Raw genomic sequence first — 21,515 nt, forward strand, 5'->3', positions numbered from 1 at the left:
TTAGACTACACATGCAAGAAGACTTAGAAACTTAGGCTCCTGAGTTCCAGAATCAACAGTGGTAAGAATGAAGCACTGTATATCGGGACTCACGTTAGTTATTAGCTAGATCCTACCCTGCCCACAGAATGTCTAATAAAAGTCTCAGCCTCTCACAAGATCTGTTTTTGCCATTATTCAAAAAAAACAAGAAAAAGAATGAAAAATCCACAGAGAAATTATAAGAACATAAAGAAATAAAATTAAAGGCATTTCAAAATGACTAAGAATGACTAGGAAGTTTGTTAGAATGTTTCACCAGTGTATACTTGTTTATTGATATCTTGTTTACTGCCTAATGAAGGAATTAAGAAGTTGTCCATCAGTCCACAGGTGGTAATTTCCTAGTTTTAGGGATAAAAATGGAAAACCCAATAAAATTGTAAAATCAAAAGTACACAGTAAAAATGCAATTACTAATACTGTTTTGACGATTCCACATAGGACGTTATCTACAACTCAAACACTCTGCACAGAATGCATTTGTTACTAGGCAACCATCTAGTTAAGTAATTTTATAAATGAGTTTTACTCTGCTTCCAGTGAACCCTGAAAATACCGTGCTCTCGGTCCTCCACTTAGAACATATTTAAAAATCTAGAGGTACTGAAAAAATGTAACCATGCAGAAAGCACTATTAGAAGCCATATTATTTTCCCTCAGTGAAATATTAAATACGCAATACTTTGCCTTAAGAAATGACATTCTGAATATACCTATTAAGAGATTTCTATGCCCTGCACAGTGCCAGGTCAGTTTTTCTTGAATGACAGAATGTCTTTTCATGCTGTGTTTAATGTTTTGTTCCTGAACTAAGAAACAAAAAGAAATATGAACCTTTCTACAAATCAATTTAACTGCTTTACCATATTATGAAAGAACATAAACCATATGACAATCACTATCACCTTTTAAACTCCATGGATATATCACAGAAATGGAAAAATGTTCACATACCAAAAACAAAAAATGACATGCAGAATGACTTTCTGACATCACTTCCATGCAAAGTAACAGAAAAGCTTCTGAATATTAAATCAAATATCTCATACGTAACGTTTTCCAAACAAATGGAGATTAGTTCTTTTAAAAAAAAAATTTGCTTTAGAAAAGTCATTTTTACACAACTACAAGGTTGCCAGAAAATATAACAAGATAGACCTAGACTTGTGTAAGGCATTAGACATATGGGTGCACAACATACTGTTTAAAAATAACACCACAGAATAGCAAGAAAACATGTATTAAATTTATCACAAGCTGATGAACTAACAGATTTTAAAGAGAATGTATAATTGAAAAAAAAGCAATTAAAAAAAAAGGATGCTTCTAATTGCTTTCTAAGCCTGATTCTATTCAAGAATTTTAACCATGATATGCGGTAAATAAAAAAAAAATAACCTGCAGAATTAATATAACTGATGTGTATGTCAGCCATACAGACAAATCTAGGTTCATGGTCCCATTCAAAAAAAATAACCTGCAGAATTAATATAACTGATGTGTATGTCAGCCATACAGACAAATCTAGGTTCATGGTCCCATTCAAACTAAATTCATTTTAATTAAGCTCATTCTAAAACAGGCCACAGCTGCAAAATGAGACACTGTTCTCAGGGAACATTCTTATGGCAACAAGTGAATTCTGCAGGAACTATAAAGAGGCTTGTTTGAAGACTTAATGAACAAGCATCTGAGCCCAAGCTCTGAACATAATGTGGTAGCAAATTAAGTACATGCAATTCATAGAGGCATAAAGTGGATATAACTGATTAACAGAAGGAAAACACTCTACCTCTGTATATGTCACTACCAAAACTAACACAACAGTTAGTTGTGTTAGTTCTATACCCAGTTTTGTTGTTTTAAAAATACAATCTCAAATATAAGAAAGTCCAGTTAAAAGCTCCACAACACTCTAGTTAGAAACCAAAAAAGTACTGTAGAAGATTTCAGTAAGCTTGTTTGATTTACTGTCCTGGGTTTAGCAGTAGCAGTCAATTTTTCTCCTTGGTAGCTGGTGCAGCGTTGTGTTTTGACTTTCAGCCTTAGAACAGTGCCGATAACACTGATGTTTTCGGTTGTTGCTAAGTGATGTTTACCCTGACCAACGACTTTGTGAGGCCCATGCTCTGCCAGGGAGGAGGGGAAGCCTGTAATAGAAGATGCTGAGAAACCTGATCAACTGATATAAGGAATATCAAAGAGACAAAAGACTAACAGCAGTCACTCAAGAAATGAAGAGCCAAAAGAAATGCAAATGCCATTCTAGTCCCAGATGAAACATATAGGAACTACAGTGAACTACCATTTGACACAAAAAAATATAGGTCCAAGCAACTGGGTTTAGACCATTATCTATCAGTTTTGATTTATTTGTATTTTATTTTTTTTTAACTGCTCTAGTTTTCTTAAGCAAGAATGGGATTCCAAGCACCTAAAAATTCTTTATTAGAAAACAATCCAGCATTTAGCTTTGGGTGAGAAACCTCTGAACTTGTTTGCTTCTGATTTCTGGTAAGGAGGTAAAAGAGAGAACCAAAGACAAAAAAAGACATAGAGGAGAAAATAAGGAACTAGAGATACTGCAAATGCATCCAGAACAAGGAAAGCTACATGATGGCTGAGAGGGAAAGTTTCTTAAATTAGGTGTCATGAGGAAAGAAAGCTCAGAAAGGAAACATGAGGATTTCCAGGGGAAAGAGAACTCCACCACCTCATGGTCACTGCAGCCAAGGCTGCCTTTGATATTCACATCTCCAACGAGCCCCTCCCTTTTTGGCGAGTATGAGGTACAGCAGAACGCCTCTCCTTAAGGGCTGCTCTATTGTTTGAAGGAGGAAGATCTCATCAATGCACTCCAGAAATATCCCAGATGGCTTGTCCTGCTGTGTTGTCCCACCTATTATTTATCTAGCAACTTTACTGATCTAATACAAAAATATAAAGCAATTGAAAGTTTAATTTGAAGAATGAGACTGATGAAAAGAGTATTCATGTGTCTAAGATGGAAGCTTCGTTTCCCCTGAATCTGAGAAATATTTTACTATGGAATTTCTTTTATTTAATTTATCATTCACATAGTTGAGAGGAGGCATCAAAAATGATGTATCACTCAAGTATAACATTCCGTATGTATTTTCTGAAAAAAATACCTGAAAGCAGCAAAGAAGTCACTGAAATCCCTGAGTAATTATGACAAAATAATTCAGTGTCCTTTAAAAGCAGTCAATTTTTTTTTTCTTTCAAGCTAATAAGCTTACTAGATATTACAGAAGTGTGGAAAGTTTTATTAAAAAGTTTAAGCATTTCAGTTTTATATCTGCAGTATGCTCTTCACTAAAACTTTAAACTTCAAAGCTAGAAATTGATTCAAAGAAGTTGTTTGATGTTATACCTACAGTATATGAGAGCTCAAAGCAATTTTCCCACCAAAATGTTTAGCAAAATCAATTTAAGTCACTTGCAAAAACATTCTCTAAAATTTGAAAAGTGCAAACATGCATAAATACTGTTCATTCTCCTGTGAGTAAAGCTGTCAGCAATTCCAATATATATGCTCCTTCCAGGTTAAAAACCCCACGCGATTAAAAAAAATGCCATAAGTTTAAACGCACATGTTAAAAGTCTTAGAACAAGTGCTGTGATTCAGTGTTTATCTGGGGGAAAGTACAACAATAATTCAAATATTTTGAGGTACAAGCAGGACAGACCTACTAATGCATCAGAATATTCCTGTTTTGAGAAGGCACTTGTATAGCTGTATTTGTGCAGCATACAAATACAGAACTCAAAACATTCTTTTCTGGCACAGTTGTAGACCCAGGTAGCCAACTGAACACTAATTCTTAAAAAGACCCAATGAGAACAGAAAAAAAACCCCCACCCAAAACGAAGCCATTGTCTATTTGTCTATTTTTCTATCATCCAACAAAACAAGAGGGACGATTTTCTGTAAGACAGGATAACAAGCCCTGCAAAATGTAGAAGGCACTACATTATACGTCCTGATCTCCACAGGAATCAGGACATTGAATCATATACAAGCTAGGTAAGTTTGAGCCAGACAAAACTATAGGTAGACACCGTAATTATAAAGAAGCTATTAGTGATTTACTGAAAAAGTTGAAGTAGTATTTCAATGAATTTATCACAGTTCTCTCCTGAAAGTGATACAAATGACTGTTCCAGACCAGACCAAAAATCCAACTACTTCAGTTCACTGTCTCCCACAGTGGTCAAAAGGGACAGTACTGAAATTGGGAAAATGCCATCATGGAATCATAGCATGGTTTGGATTGTAAGGGACCTGAAGGAACATCTAGTTCCAAACCCCCTGCCATGGGCAGGGACACTTCCCACTAGACCAGGTTGCTCAAAGGGCCATCCAACCTGGCCTTAAACACTGCCAGGGATGGGGCATCAATGTCTTCTCTGGGCAACCTGGCATTTGCCATCATAGCCCCTGATTGCTACACCCCTCAGTCTGATCTAAGGACTATTAATATGCAATGGATTTTTCCTTTAATTACCTGTCTAATCACTTTCTGAATCTCTCCACTACAAATTAGGAAAAACTAGTCAATATTTCTGATGTTTTAAACCAGTATACAAATCAGGCAATTGATCTGAGCAATTATTGAATTACTGCAGTGGTGTAATTGGCATAAGGACATTTTAGATTGACGCTGTCAACGTCTGCTTTTTGTTTTGGTGGGTTTTTGTTTGTTGTTTTTTTTTTTTTTGTTTTGTTTTGTTTGTTTTGTTTTTTTCCTTCTGTCTTGCCTCCAGTGCATGAATATGGAATGAGTATGATGTTTCTATAGATATCAGTGAAAAACATGTTCTAGAACTACTTTCAGAAGGGCTCAAGAGGAGCTTAATATTTTATACAGAATCATCGCAGTCAGAAGGATATTCTCCAGGGGCAGGCTGAATATTCTGATTTTGTTCCTCCAAACATTTATGAATTTGCATCAAAATGCATATAACTGAACTATGAGCAGGGAACAGAAGCAAAGAAATGTAACCAAATATTTTTTCTTTCCAAAACACCATTAAAACATTATTAGATGTGGTATTTTTGCAGTTAAAACATCTGTAGCAGTACTTTCACTAAAACCCAGTGAGATACTTCTGAAATCAGAAAACTTATGTCACCTTTTCTAGTCATGAAATAAAAGTTCCAGTAATTTCAAAATTAATTATGGATCTATACTGCATATTTCACAGAGCTATGCTTGCAGGCTCAGATGCTGCAGTATAACATTTCAGTGTAATTTTTAAAACTAGCCCTTTTATTATTTGTTTCCATAGTAAAAAGTTAAAACAGTTGTGCAAAACATCTATTTCTCTCTCTCCATGCCCTCCGGAAGGCTTGTAATTAAAAATATTTTTGTTTGGAAATGTTTTCTACTGCATAATTCTAAATATTTCTACAAGCAGTTTTGTTTTCTGTTTAACTGTGGGGTTTATTTCTAGAGTACTTTTATACTGTAAATTTCCCCCCTCTTCTACTACCTTCTCCTGAAGTGGTCTCCAGTACTGCCTTTCTTATCAACTTAGAATAAATAAGTTCTTCAGAAAGGTGGTGAGATAGTTAATTTCAATATCTGTGTCTTTTCTTCCCAACTGTTTCACTGAAGGAAGGGTTACAAATGAATAGCTTCAATTCCAGATGAATTGAACTCCAACTTGATAGGTAAAACAAACCTTGAAATCCTAGAAGATTAAAGCACCCTAGAGAGCTATTTTTTAAACGATTGTTGAAGCAAGACACTGCTGTATTACAATAAATGCATTAAAGGTAGGATTCAGTACGCAAGACATAACTGCCTCAGATTTTATATTCCTTAAGTTCCCTGCACAGGCTTGACAGACACAAAAGGAAAGGATCTATGGGAGATTTGTGTCCAAATGAAGCAGAAACAGGATGCCAAGCTGAATAATGTAGGGCAGATAAAATGGCTCTAGACATTTATTTCAAGCAGTTGAAGCCAACCTTACGCATCTTGCAAAATTTCACATTAAAAAATGAATGTCTTGCAATCTGATGGGAAGACAATGAACATCATAGTAACCACTAAAATCTGAGATTCTTTACTTTAAAGGCACCTAAGGAAAACAAGGTTATCAAAACCGTTAAAGAAAGAAAATAGAATATCAAACAGGTTAAACTATAGTGGCACTGACACAGCCTAAACCATACAAAGCCCTACTCTTCATTATAAACAAATTTAAATCTTCCAAGTTTAGCTTCTTCTAAGGAATTCTTACTTATGTTGTTCTTTATACATGAACTTTCTGCACTGGAATCCAGCAGACACCCATTGTATTTGGTTCTTAGAGGAGCTAGAATCAGATGGTTCAGACAGCCTTAACAAGGTTAGTGTAGCCTTGTCAAGAAAAACAATCTCAAAATCTAAAACACTTTAAACATTTAACACACTACAAATAGAGCTATAACAATACCGACTGTGTTTATTTTTAATTTGTTACAGATTATTTTGTATTGACATACTTTTGCTCTGCATGACAAAAAAACAAAACAAAACAAAAACCTCAAAAGAACAGCACTCTATTCTCTCCTTACCATTATATATTCATATTAATTCCACCCTTTATATTCATCCCTAAATTCCACATTTTATTTTTCTTGCAAATACACATCCTGCCATTGAGACCAATTTTAATTATTGCCTAACTCAATCCTTCTTTCGTGTAAGATTTAAGAACAAATCCCACGCATCCATCCTTTTTTCCTTTTGCCATTTTAAATTTTGGTATTTAGAAAGTATCACCAAAGTGTGCGAGGGGGAAGACCAATTATGCTAAACTAAAAATTATGTATCAGTGCAGAAAGTTTTACCTAGATTTAAGACACTATTCTTTATTAAAAAAAAAACCTGAAAAAATTCTTCTAGCAAAACTGCTAAGTAAAAATCAGCATTCCTCATAAGAAAATACTTTCAATCTGGGTTATGTTAAAAAATTAACCTGATTATTATTTGTTTAATAATGTTTAATTTTGCTCTTACTTGTACACTAAGTAAATTAATAAAGTAAATAAATAATAAGAAATAGCTCTGTAATAAATTATGTAAACTAGAAATCTGATAGAAATCTAATACAGAAGAGATGACAGAAGACAAAAATCTTTTATTACAGAAAAGCTATGAAATGAATTGTAAGCTGCCTAAGCATTTTGATTTAATTGTCTAAGAATTTCTCAGTGTAAAAGCACCAAAATGTATTTATTCTTGGAAGAAAATGCAGTTCTTTTGGAGATCTTTTCTCTTACCTGCCGTAAAGTACGTGCTACTATACTTTCAAGTACTGGTCCTCTATCTTCATGTAACAGATGAACTTCATCAAGAATCAAGAGTTTAACCATCTGAGAGAGGGCTACATCACCAACACTTTTTCTTGTCACAACATCCCATTTCTCTGGAGTAGTCACAAGCATCTAGTAGAACAGAAAACAGAAATATTAAGCATTTACAAAGAAAAATCCAGACTAAAATTTATAAAAAAACAGTATTTTTGTATACAGCAGAGTAAATGCACTGTAGAACCTAACAAAACTATCTTAAGTTTCACCTACTTTTTATATGGTGCAGCCACACTTTGCTGCATCTACATGTGTTGGACACTCATTAGTATTATTCAGCATGCAAAATATGGGTATATAAAGCAAGAACTTCAAGTTACTGCACATCATATGTATACATTTTCCACATTAAAACAATGAGACAGTTATTCAGAATCAACTCATCATATAATTGTGTGAGTTACTTGATATATATGTCCCACCAAAAATTAACTATGATAAAATATTTCTAACCTTCACCACACCACAGCAAACACCTGAGACCCCACCCTGCGAAATGCTTCCTCCCTAAGGCATACTTTCAAAATGTACATTTTAATATTTTGATCCTTGCACTGGCAAAACAGATTAAACAAATTCCACAAGTCCTGGAAACTTAATTGTTTCACATAGGTCAGTGGTAAGTCCCTATTACGGTGCCATTTCTTGCATGCTTTTGCAATGGCTTCTCATTTTGCATAAATCCCTAAGTAACAGACTATCGAAGAGATAAAACTGAGCTAACATTCAATTTACAGTTGCCACGGAATTATAGTACCCTCCATTCCCCACATTGACAACATACTCAGCATACTTCATTTGACCTTAGCACAATTCGAGAAAGCCGCTTTTTAAAATTCAAAACCAAAGTGGTCACTCAAAGAAAGGATCTCATTCCTTGCTCCAAAAAATTCTCAGCAGCTGTTTTAAATAGAAATAGAAATGCAGATTTCTCATGGACTATTCAACAAAATAATTTCCTATTTAGGTGCTAACTGCTAAGTATAAAATGCCCCTAGAAATAAATCTCACCCACTCAGTAATAAATTCAGTGGTAACTTGCCTGCAAGGTATGACTATGATTTAAGGGCAATTATTTATTGCCTATTCATAACAAATATAATGAATCACTATCCATCAGAGCTAGAGATTCCTGGGACAGGCACAAAGCTTACCTTACAACCTCACTTATTGCACAAAAAAAGAAATTAGAACTGTTAAAATAAAGGTTCCTCTTAAATTTACACATTCAGAAATAAGACACTACTAAGATTACAGATGATAATGCTCCCATAGCAAATATACTAGTAAGTCCCTACAAAAGCTTACACACACACCATTGTTTTCATCCAGACAGCATTTGCTGTATTCTAAGCAGCCATGGTAGATTATTAAAAAATTATATAAAATAAAAGTTTACCAGACCCTATCAACATCCAATCTCAAATTCAACCAGATAATGTAAATCCAAGAGAATATGAGATTCATGACATTTTCTTCTCAAACAAAATCTTATCTGTAAGAACACAATGTAAGAATAAGAAAAATTAACACTGCTGCACTAAATCCCAGACTGACAAAAAAACTGAAACATCAAGACAGGTTAGGTGGCTTCCAAATGTGATGCTGTGAGGTATATAAACAGCACACATTAATGTAGCAGCAAAACCAGTTTCTTAGCACAGAAATTATACAAAGGAAGGTGTAAAAACACTGGGTAATTATGAATAATGTTTCAAGGCGGAAGTCATTGCTAGACCACTCGCCATCATCTTTACCAAGTCTTGGGAAACGGGAGAGGTGCCTGAGGACTGGAGGAAAGCAAATGTCACTCCAGTCTTCAAAAAGGGCAAGAAGGAGGACCCGGGTAACTATAGACCGGTTAACCTCACCTCCATCCCTGGGAAAGTGATGGAACACCTTATCCTCGATGCCATCTTAAGGCATATCAAGGATAAGAGGGTTATGAGGGGCAGTCAACATGGCTCCACCAAGGGGAAATCATGTTTGACCAATCTCTTAGCCTTTTATGAGGAAATAACACGGTGGATGGATGATGGCAGAGCGGTGGATGTGGTCTACCTTGACTTCAGCAAAGCATTTGACACAGTCTCCCACAGCATCCTCACAGCTAAATTGAGGAAGTGTGGGCTGGATGATCAGGTAGTGAGGTGGACTGTGAACTGGCTGAAGGAGAGAAGCCAGAGAGTTGTAGTCTATGGGGCGGAGTCTAGTTGGAGGTCTGTAACTAGTGGAGTACCTCAAGGGTCAGTACTGGGACCGGTATTATTTAATATATTCATCAATGATTTAGATGAGGAATTGAGTGTACTATCAGCAAGTTTGCTGATGACACTAAGCTGGGAGGAGTGGCTGACACGCCAGAAGGCTGTGCTGGCATCCAGCGGGACCTGGACAGGCTGGAGAGTTGGGCAGGGAATAACTGGATGAAATATAACAGGGGAAAGTGTAGAGTCCTGCGTCTGGGCAGGAACAACCCCAGGTTCCAGTATAGGTTGGGGAACGACCTGTTAGAGAGCAGTGTAGGGGAGAGGGACCTGGGGGTCCTAGTGGACGACAGGATGACCATGAGCCAACACTATGCCCTTGTGGCCAAGAAGGCCAATGGCATCCTGGGGTGTATTAGAAGGGGGGTGGTTAGTAGGTCGAGAGAGGTCCTCCTTCCCCTCTACTCTGCCTTGGTGAGACCCCATCTGGAATATTGTGTCCAGTTCTGGGCCTCTCAGTTCAAGAAGGACAGGGAGCTGCTGGAGAGAGTCCAGCACAGGGCAACTAAGATGATTAAGGGAGTGGAGCATCTCCCTTATGAGGAAAGACTGAGGGAGCTGGGTCTCTATAGTTAAGAGAAGAGGAGACTGAGGGGTGACCTTATAAGTGTCTATAAATATATAATGGGGGAGTGTCATGAGGATGGAGCCAGGCTCTACTCAGTGGCAAACAATGACAGGACAAGGGGTAATGGGTACAAACTGGAACACAAGAGGTTCCACTTAAACTTGAGAAGAAACTTCTCAGTGAGGGTGACGGAACACTGGAACAGGCTGCCCAGGGAGGTTGTGGAGTCTCCTTCCCTGGAGACATTCAAAACCCGCCTGGACACATTCCTGTGTAACATTATCTAGGTGTTCCTGCTCCGGCAGGGGGATTGGACTAGATGATCTTTTGAGGTCCCTTCCAATCTCTAGCATACTGTGATACTGTGAAGGCACTGGCTAAGAAAAGCAGACACAGAGAACTAGCAGAGACTTACAAAACCTTTATGAAAATTGCTTGTCCAAAGATGAGCAAGAGCATTTCTTCCCATCAGAAGATTCAATTACCTTAAATACCACCAGCATAATATTCACAGCTTTTAGAAAGAAATTGCTTTGCTGTCTCAACATTTTTGAAACCCAGCTTGACATGACTTCACAGCTACAGAATCAAAGAATGGTTGAGGTTGGAAGCAACATCTGGAGGTCATCTTGCCCAACTCTCCGGTTCAAGTGGGGCTAGATAAAAGCTAGTTGCCTAGGAACATACTGAGACAGCTTTTGGGTATCTCCAACATTGAAGACTCTACAACCCCACTGGGCAACCTGTGCCAGTGCTCAGTCATCCTCAAAGTAAGTGTCTCTTGATGTTCAGACACAACCTGCTGTGTTTCAGTTTGTGCCCATTTGCCTCTGGTCCTGTCACCAGGCATCACTGAAAAAACCCTGGCTCTGTCTTCCTCTCTCTTCCCTCCAGTCTTATCCCATGGGACTCTTCTAAGCAGATCTCTGGGGAAGCCAAAGTCTGCTCTCCTGAAGTACAGGATTGTGAGCGTGCTGTTCCTTCTCCTCCAGATCCTTAACTCCACCATCTGATGGTCACTGCAGTCAAGTCTGCTTTTGGTCTTCATATCCCCAGGAAGCCCCCTCCTCACTGGCTCCTCTATAACCTGGAGGAGGAAGTTCTCACCAATGCACTCCAGGAACCTCCTGTATTGCATACATTCTCCTGTGTTTCTTTCATAGTATTAGAAAAAAAGTGTATCTTACAAAACACACGCACTTACAAACACTTTCTTCTGCACTTGATCTCTACAAGGTATATCCTGCTAATTATTCTCCTCAGAGAAATATTTTTCCCTGCACTGCCTCACAATATTGTTCCAGTCCAATTATTTTACCATCAGAATATATCAGTCTTTACTATTACCAAGAATTACTCCTGAAAAGACTTTGTGATATTACAGACTGTCCTGCAATATTTAAAACTTAACATATGACTCACTAAGTCACTAATATCACTGAGAGAATAGTGGGGTGTGAGGAGTGCTTCTATGTTTTGTTAAAATATTACTGGGTGCATTTTGTTAGCAAATACAGATTTTTCAAATGCTTGTAGAAAATAGTAGGTGTAAAAATGTATGACCATAATTTATTAACACTACTACAGATGCAACTGCTATCACTTTAAAATGAGCCATGTCAACCACAAAAAATTAGCAGCTGTACTTCCACAGAACATTAATTAGCAAACAGTGAGGAAATATATTTAGCAATGCATATTAAGACATTAAGGTGTGAAATACTACAAACACTTAGCTAATTTGCTAAATCTAAATTGGCAATGTGCAGATAGCAGGTTTTTTTTTTTGTATGTCGGTCATGTTATCAGGATATATATTTAAACTAGTATCATTAATTTTTCTGTTTCTAAGTGATGACTAAATATTCATTATAATCGTCTTTTACTTTGATCCTATCTTAAAACTCAAAGTAATGACCTGAATTAAAAGCTGTATTTGATATACTGTCTTATTTAGTAAGACCAGATATCTCCAGAGAATGTCTGGCCAGAAAATATGATTGGTTCTTATATTTATTTCGCAGATAAAAATTACAGTTGGAAAAAAACTCCTTCAAAAAACCTCCAAATCATCTCTGTAGTCTAAAACCATAAATTGAATTCAAATATGCAATGTGCTAATTAAAAATAGCCAAAAGAAAATGTTGATAATCCAGGAATGTTAACAAAGATTATTTTTTCAATTAAAACAAAAAACAAAGCAGCATTATGATCCATATCATAATTAGTTTTAAATGCAGTAGTGGCTTTTCTTTTTATAATTGATTTTCAGAAACAATGTATTTTATCTACAAAGTTATAAACTCAAAACTCAGATTCAGCAAAAGGATTCTGCTTTCTGTTTGGGGGCAAGGGAAGGACACAGTAACCAAGCCTTGAAACATCTTTAATGTTTTCTCTTTTTACTTTGACTTATCAGCATACTGAGAAGCATGTTCATTTATACTGCTATTTCGCCACTTCACCTCTTTCAGTATTGAAATAGCTAGAAAATAAATGCCACATTTGCTTAATGAACTGCAACTCATGCACGGCATTTCAATCTGGTTTTTGTATTAGGGTATGGCTGAATAGAAATGGGTTAACTGTCAATACTTCTACTGTCAACCTATATTCCTCCCTGCACATACAATTCTCATTTTCCAATGCTTTTTGGATTATCATTATTAACTATTCCACAACAACTTCTACTAGGAAAAACGGGCTTATCACAAAGTCTTACGTGAGCACTGCTGTTCAATTTCACTTTTAAATCAAAAAAGTTAACATTTTATAAAATAAACAAAACAAAACAAAAAACTTTCAAACCTAAATTATTTAATTTACCTTTGGAGTTATTTAACCTATCCCAACTTTACTTTGCATAATGTTTCGGTAAGAACTCAAACAGAAAAGTCACTTTGAAAAATGGAGTCAACAGGGATGACACTAACTGATAATTTCTATGTCAACTGACAAAATTTTGAATGACTGTGAAAATGCATTTTTCTATAATTGCATAATTTTCTAACTATTTTTGTCAATTTTTCTTTAGTACTCTTAGAAGCCATACTTCACTATATGAGGCAGTTACGTTTTCACCAGTTAAAAAATCATATAATCATAAAACGCTAGGGTTACTTGTTGGATTTAGGTTTTTCTTCTTAGTCTGAAAAGGCTTAGGGTCTCTCTGAAATCAAATGATCTTCCATTAATTTCTTAGAGTCCAACATTCATTTCTAGCAGTTGGCACAGCCTGCAGGTTCACCTTTTCAATAGTTCACTTGCAATCCTTTGAATTTTTTTGCTGCTTTAAGCTCTCTGAAACACATTTGCACATGACTAGTAACTATTTTCTGCTTGAACAATTTTTGCAAACACTCTGAGGCTAGTAAAGCTATGATTATCCTCTTAAATTCCCACTTCCACTGGTACATCCACATATTAAAATATTTCAGACCAAACTACATAAAATATTTATTTATAATGTCCCATCTTACAGAATTCACCAATTTTAAGCTCTTCAAGACCATTTTCAAGAACACTTTTCCTCTCTTTACCCATTTTAGCCTGCAAGTCACTTAGCTGACCTTTTGTCCCTTTCATACATACAACAATAAACGAAAAATCAGGAAAAAAACCCACAGATAACATCCTAATTGCTATGATTTCCAGCAAACAATTAGAAAAGACCTGTATCATTCTGTATGCCAGGTACTGTCAAAACAAAATGTATAAAGAACTGGTTTACTTGTATTTTAAGTTAAACATCAACTGGGATGACAGAAGAAAAGGAACAGTGTCCCATTTTTGGTTTAGACAACATACCATTATGATTACAAAGAAGAGGGAGAACGGTTGTGAATCATCAGGTTAGTAAATTAAACTCTCCCTGCCGTGCTGCCTTAAAAGAGGATTCTCAAAACAGTCTACCTCACATCTGTTCAAACCCTTCTGGAAGGTAAGGCATCATTAGTAAAGCAGGCATGCATGGCAAATCTTAAACATGTTCTCATTTCAGGTTTTTGCTTTATCAGACCTGATAACAACCTTAATTTTGTGACTGGCAATGGGTTTATATAAGTTTGACAATTTATCTTCAAACAGATTTTTTAAAGTTTTTATTCCTAATGCATGTGATAAACAGAATTTGACTATTATTTAAATACAGGACTTTTGAATGAATTGCTGGAAAGATTACAAAGGAAAGACTTTGTTATATTTGTTATAGCAGAGATTTCATGGACATTCCTGAGAATAAAAATGAAACATTCCCAACAAACAGCAGAAACAGAAGATTCTAGTCTGCTGTAATTGGTGCCACTCAGAAAACAGATCTTGCTGGCAGTGAGCTGTTCGAGAAAGTAATTTTTACAAAGTGAGTATGAGTAAAGGCTTTTGTGGAACTACAAAAATGGCAATTCTTTATTTGGACTTCATATCTAATGGTTATACCAATCTTACAGGCACTAGACTTTGCAGTAAAACAATCACAGAGGACTAACCTAAACTGAACTGATGAACTAAAAGCTCTGACTAGAAAGATAAAAAAGATGGCAAAAGAGGTAGAAAAGTCTGAAGGATGAAAACAAAGGATGCACAAACCAAAATCTTTTGTGGAAATCTCTCACAACTGCACAAATACAGCAGTTGCTCCTACTCCCAAATACTTTACTTTTCTTCATCTTAGCATTCACTCCTGTGTTTTAATTTTCCTGCTACTGCGTTCACAAATGACGAGCAGTAGTTCTTTATGTACAGTATTTCCAAGAATCATAATAATCTGAAAAGTTTGATTGTTTTTTGTCTTACTAGTAGCCTCATTCAAACATTATGCCAAGAACTGTTAGCGATGGCAAGCTGGTGTGCAACTTTCATAAATGTTGGGGAAAACATCTTTTGGGGGATTTTTTCAGAGAAGCAGTTAATACCTGCCATCAGGAATAAGGCCTATCAACAGTGGTCAATTTTAACATTTAGACATGACCATTACTTAAAAGAACCACCCACAGCAACAAATTGTTCTCACCTAGAAAAGAGCAGGTAAGTACTTCGCTATAGTACACAAAATTTTTCTACTACAACATACCTATGTCTCACCATAGATTCAAAAATATCATCATCCTGTAGGGCTGTAAGAACTTTAATACACATGTTCTTAACACTGCATTAATAAATGCAGTATGCATGTCCTTTCTAATAAAGCATTATATTAATATTCTTTATCATTTATTTATTCCCTTACCCTGTGCATGATAACATAGTATTTTAATATGTGGTTACATAGCTTTGTAGAACATAAAAGATAGAAAAATGCCTCGTACTTAGACTGGATAGTGTTGATATTCTGAGTATCAGCATTATTCCAGAATAAGCCTGCATATTGCCATACTGTAAGCAGAGCAGTAGTAGCATAAACTAATACGTAGTTTCAACATCTTCCTTTAACAGAGGACATCATTATATATGACTTCACTATGTCAGAATTATGAAAATACGTACAATCGTACACACACACACTTTCAAACATTTGGTCTGTAAGCCTGAATTTGTATTACTGCATACACCAGGCATTAATATCTATCATTCTTTCTACAAAGAAGTTGTAGAATAAGCTCAAGGTTATAATAAACAAATCCAGAAGCCTCTGCATGAATGATCACAATAATAAAACTTGTTATGGGAAGTTTCCAAAATTAAATTATCTTCCCAAAGATGGATCAAGATTCACAAACATTTCCTGACCATATCACACCCCTGCAGCACAACAGAAATATTTTTGTATTTAACAGACATATATGAAGGTAATACTTCCTCTTTGCTTTGAAATCATTAGAATAGCTGCTAAATAAACAGCAAATACTCCATTTATATCATCTTTCCCTGTGGAATTCACAATATTGTTTCTCAAAGCACTGATTAAATCAGCAAGTAATACACATTTCCACTGTAATTTCATTCTTCTAGTTACTTTGCTCTCTTTAACAGCCATATCTTTTCCATTTTGCATTAACATTTCTTTGTACCTTTCTCACCTTCTAGTAAGTAATCCTCTTAATATTTCAGTAGCCTTAGGAAAGAAAAAAGAAAACTGAAACTTATTATAAAAAACAGCTGATGCCTATGGCTATGTGAGCATCTGCCCTCTAAAGGCTACCTCCAGTGCTCCTCCTGTGCAATGACCAGTGATGATGCTAGAGTTACTCATTTTGTTGTTAGCATATAAAAAGTCTCATTGAAGGTACTACAGCCAAAACTAAGGAGAGGTAAAGAGACTAAACCGGCCTGGAAATAACTGGATATATATTCTCCATTGGAAAATGCATGTTAGGTATTTCAGAAATTTGCCTTTTAACAACATAAAACAATGATTAGATATGTTTAGAAACTACTTCATCAGCTGCAGATTAATTCTTTTACTGAAATTAAATGTGATGAAATAAAGCATCATTCCAAATATAGGAATTCACTAAACTTACAAAAAGTAGTATTTTCTAAAGTGCCTCGAACATGTTGTAGAAGAAACAATTTTAAGGCCTCTGCCATTTGTATATATAATTAAAGGGGAAAAAATATACAAAATACAATCTGTAAAGATCTAAAAGCTTTGGAAAGCATGGAACCAGCTTTTCTCTCTATTAGTGCCTGTACTAAATTTGTCTCCATCATAGAGATTCATGATAGATGGACAGCAATAAAGAATCCTGTTCTAGCCACTGCTGCTTTCTCGTCAATATTCAATCTCTCAAAGATATCCTTATGTAGATTTCAATGAATATAACTTCCTCTTCTTCATTGTTTTCACCCTGCCACTTCTCCCACCTTCTCTCTTCTTCTCCCACACCTTTACACACATTTATCATTTCCTCTTACCACACTTGAAAGCAGCATTTAAGAATATGTGCCTGATTCTAGAGGAAGCATTGCTCAGTCACAGCCAGCACTCCTCATCTTCTGACAGCTTTTTGGCAAAGGCACATGTGCAACTTACACAGTTTACTCTACTTATGCTCTAACTATTTATCTTGATGCTTTCTTCTGGCAGAAAATTCACTGCAAGAGCTTTACTTGTGCAGAAATGGAGACACAGAAACCTGCACTCAATTACACACGTCCACTCAGAACAGCCTCTCACTGGAATGCAGCATATCCTGCAGTTGTATAGCGAAAGCTGCTGTGCTGGGGGGTTTTATACAGTTTGGAAACATTTCCCTTCTAATCATGAGTCTTTGGAGCTTCTCATGACTTTTAATATTAGATACCTGATATCACACCCCATGAGGGACACTTCACCACTTCAGCACTCTCTGAAGTAAAACTTCATCAAAACACATCACAACAGCAGCAGCCTGCAAGTTACTTTCATAATGCTGCTTTTATTCCTCTTTTTATTGCACTCTTACTCTGTACGAGTCGTGCAAGCAACTCACAAAACCTCATGTGAACTTGAGCTCAGGCAGCGCTGAGTAAAACAGAAGGCAGGAATTCAAAACAAGAATTTGAGGTAGGAAGACAGGAAGTAATAAAAAATTAATACAAATATTTTTGTTTTCATAAATCAGAGGCAACCATCTGATGCTGTGTTTTACACAGTCAAAACAGAATTATGTCTCCAGTGAAAGAGACACCTTACAACACAAAGTATATGCAGATGAGCAGTATGCCTAGATGATGTTATATCAGATCTTAACATGTATTTGTGGTCTAAAGTAAGAGCAATACAGGATCACATACACATATATAAAAGCATCTTAGAAACATTCAATAATAAGACTATTCTTACAAAAGTATATGCACGAAAGATTGAGCTTTCCATGTTAGAAAGACTTACAGAGGTGCTTTATACTGATGCATGTTAGCAGCAGTTAGTAAGTTGCCAAAGCTAACACCAATAATCAATCAACAATAGGTCTAGAAATCAACAAGGGAACTACAAAAACTGTAACAGCTACCACCCAGAACTCATTAAAATGGCAAATGAATTTTTTACTGAAGAAACCTAACTTTGTTCAGCATGTTTTATTTTGTAACTTAATCTTAGGAACACATGATAGTTCAGTTCTTTTACAGAACTCAGCTAACTCACCTAATGAAAAGGCAACCAATTCACAATGTCTCAGCACACCACCTAAGCGCAGGGAGACACTTATAACATGTGACACATACTGTTGAACTGATTTTTTCAATATTGTTTTATTTGTTGTACACTCAGTATCACAGTTACGATTAACAGATTTAAGCTCATATGTTAAGATTTAAAATTGTATGCTTTCAGCAGAGTCCTGGCTGTTCCAGCAATTACAAAATTCATTTGTGAGTTCCAATGCTACTTCTAAACATCAGTAGAACAGACTCTGACAAAGGCAAAATGGGAATGACACCCAGTACAACCAGTCAAGCTGATGAATTGGACAGAAAATTCCTTTTTTTTTTGCTGCTGTGAAAGCACTGCTGTTTTTTATATTCTCACTGACAAAAATAAAAAGCTTTACATGTGGAGTAGATACATTAATCTAAGAAGAAACTGTGGAAAACAATATACATTAGGATCACAATAGTTGTACTGAGGAGTAATGTGGTAAGAACACCTGCTCTCTGTATTTATTTTTTTTCTAGGAAAAACAGTCTGTGTAGTCAGTACAAACCTTATTTTAACAACCACAATGAGGAAGAACAGCTTGCACGCTTTGTGAAATTTAGCTCTTATATTGTAGAAGATATAATTAGCCACTCAGGCTTCAAGCTTAGATAATGATCTAAATGTTTTAAGGGAGTTTGATCCAAAACATTACCCTCTTCCTCTTTGCTGTTAATCAGTTCACTAATTATAGTTGTACTAACCTCTGATATACTACTGTCAGGTCTGATTGATGCCAACAGCTCCCTTAATCAGATCTGACAACTTTCAGCAAGTATCTGTCTCTTGGGACACTGCATCCAGCCTGCATGTTTTCAAGTCTTCTCAGTGTTATTTTGCATTTTGTTCTCTCCCAGCCCTTTTTTCATATAAAACAGAGATACCTCCAAATAACAACAAAACATGAGTGTATGTTTTTAAAGATCATTATAGCAATAACTGTGCTAAAGTTGCTAGTTTGTTTACTAGATAAGAATTTATAAGGCAAAACTAAGGATGAGAATATTTTTTAGACATTTCCAAGAAACACAGTATATTGTTGCTTGGCCGGTGAGTTTTTTGTTTGCTTGGTCGTTTTTGCTTTGGTTTGTTTTTTTTTTTTCACTCTTTTCTTTTTCCTCCCAAAGCTGCAAGGAAAAGGGTTTCAAGGTCATTCCTCTGCTGTTCTACAGGAAAACTTTAGGGCTGCACAGCTTCAGGAGACAAAGGTAAAAGACTACCTCAGCTACCAGTCCTTCCAATGTATTAGCACTGGCAGACTTTTAAGGCTTATCACAATGGTTCTGCATCTCTCATAAACTGTAAATATTAAAAGTTCAGAATAAGTTGTGTTGGCATAATTATAGCCTTTTATTTATTTATTTACTTGAATTTTGAAGCAAGCCAGAGTGGGGGAGAGAAAGTCCATGTTCCTTTTCTTGGTACTTGATAAAAAAACCCACAACAGTGATCAAATACCTATTCTCTGGAACACAGAGATGACTTTTTCTCTAAAAGTGAGGAACTGCTCTTCAATAAGAAGTTGTTCTTGGCAATTCTTTTTCTCCTCTGCTCTGCTCCTGTAAAGCATCACCCCAAGAGGCGAATTAAGCCAATATTATGTGAAAGAAGATCAGACTGCAACAGTGACATTTTGTTCCCGATATCCTTTAACACACCTTTATTGAACAATTTTATTTTCTTTGACAGATTTGTATGTAAGAAGATGCAAGTCATTTTTTTTTTTTTAATCTCAAAACAGGTTTTTTTTTAGGATCAATGCAAATCACTGACTCAGCGGCAAAGTATAAGAGGAAGAAAGGTTTCTTGGTTTGGCTAAGATGCTGATGTTAAACAGATATCGTATTAAAAGACAATTTTGTGACACCTGTTCACAAAATGACAATCCAAACAGCATTTGCCTCCATGCAGATGTGACTTCGTGAAATTTGCTTTCAAGTCTACTCTCCAAAGAAAATTATGTACACTTCAGAGAAAATTATGTATGCTACTATTAATGACAACCAGTTTGAAGGTGACTGCAACTGACCTATGGTATGATTGTCAGATTTATATTAACCACAAACTAGCACATTCTTTGGATTTCAGCAGGATCCTTTAAGCATCAGAGGAAATGCCAACAGTTCACTGTTGCAATGAAAGGATCAAACCAAATGGAGTTCTACAAAAGTCTATCTGCCCCAATACTACTACATATTTTCTTGCGTAATCCTAATGAGAGACTTAAAAATTATGCTCATTACACTTTCAACTGCTATTATGCTACATGGAGCTGTAAATGCATTGGAGTATGGATTAAGAAATTAAAAATGCCTTAATAAGGAACAGATGCATTAATGGATGAAACAGTAATGCAATTTCAATATTTTACACCAAGGCTGAGATTCATCTTGCCTCTCTTACCTGCTGATTCAGAAGTTCTAAACTAGTTGTCTGGCTTCCTTCTAGCTGGTTCATATCACCCATCTTAATACAAATCAGCCTTAGAAGCCTTTTCTCTGTGGTCTTCTCCCTACAAGTCTGTGCAACCAGTCTAAGCTAGTTACCTAATTATTATATGGCTAAAGCCAAAATAGACTTATCTGACCCTTAGGAATAATTATTGCAACAAATACAAGATGTAAAACAACTGGCAAGACTGTGGTTGGACAGGGAAAAAAAAGAAAGAATAGATCAATCAGCATATGAACCAAAAAGGCTCCACTGTTGCAAAAAATGAAGCCTTGGAACAGAAATGCTGTTACTTGGACATGCTAAATAAACTTTCCACTCTACTCAGCAGCAGTATGACCTTGGGGCAATACATTATGTTTTGGGCAACTTAATTCAAGAAGTGCAAACCAACTGAGAGTCCAGAAGTGAAAAATAAGAATGACTAAACATAAATGAAGCATGACCTTTATGAAAAGTTTAAATGAATTGATGCTTAGGCTAAATAAACGTGACTGAACAGAGATAACTACAACTGCAAGAGTCTTCAAAAAGCAAACAGCAGTGGCTGGGGAAGGAAGACATTCAGATAAGGAAAGTAGTAATAAAATTTGGGTAAGATTTATATTGGAAATAGATTTTTGTTAAAAATAATAAGAAAATCTTCTAAGACAGAAGACAGATATGCCCTGAAGGAGGTTCGCC

At 35.9% G+C, this 21,515-nt stretch overlaps 1 protein-coding gene across 3 annotated transcripts in view; it reads right to left on the bottom strand.

Annotated features, from left to right (window-relative positions):
• ASCC3 (activating signal cointegrator 1 complex subunit 3) overlaps positions 1-21,515 on the bottom strand; it is a 280,041-nt gene that overhangs the window by 158,732 nt on the left and 99,794 nt on the right. For all 3 annotated transcript variants that reach the window (XM_062608480.1, XM_062608481.1, XM_062608482.1), the window contains one exon: positions 7,340-7,504. In XM_062608480.1, coding sequence (XP_062464464.1) covers positions 7,340-7,504 — 165 coding nt within the window. The remainder of the gene's footprint in view (positions 1-7,339; positions 7,505-21,515) is intronic.

The sequence above is a fragment of the Pezoporus occidentalis genome, unplaced genomic scaffold (genome assembly GCF_034315485.1).
Source record: "Pezoporus occidentalis ecotype Australia unplaced genomic scaffold, CSIRO_AGI_Poc_V1 ctg13, whole genome shotgun sequence".
NCBI classification, from domain to species: domain Eukaryota; kingdom Metazoa; phylum Chordata; class Aves; order Psittaciformes; family Psittacidae; genus Pezoporus; species Pezoporus occidentalis.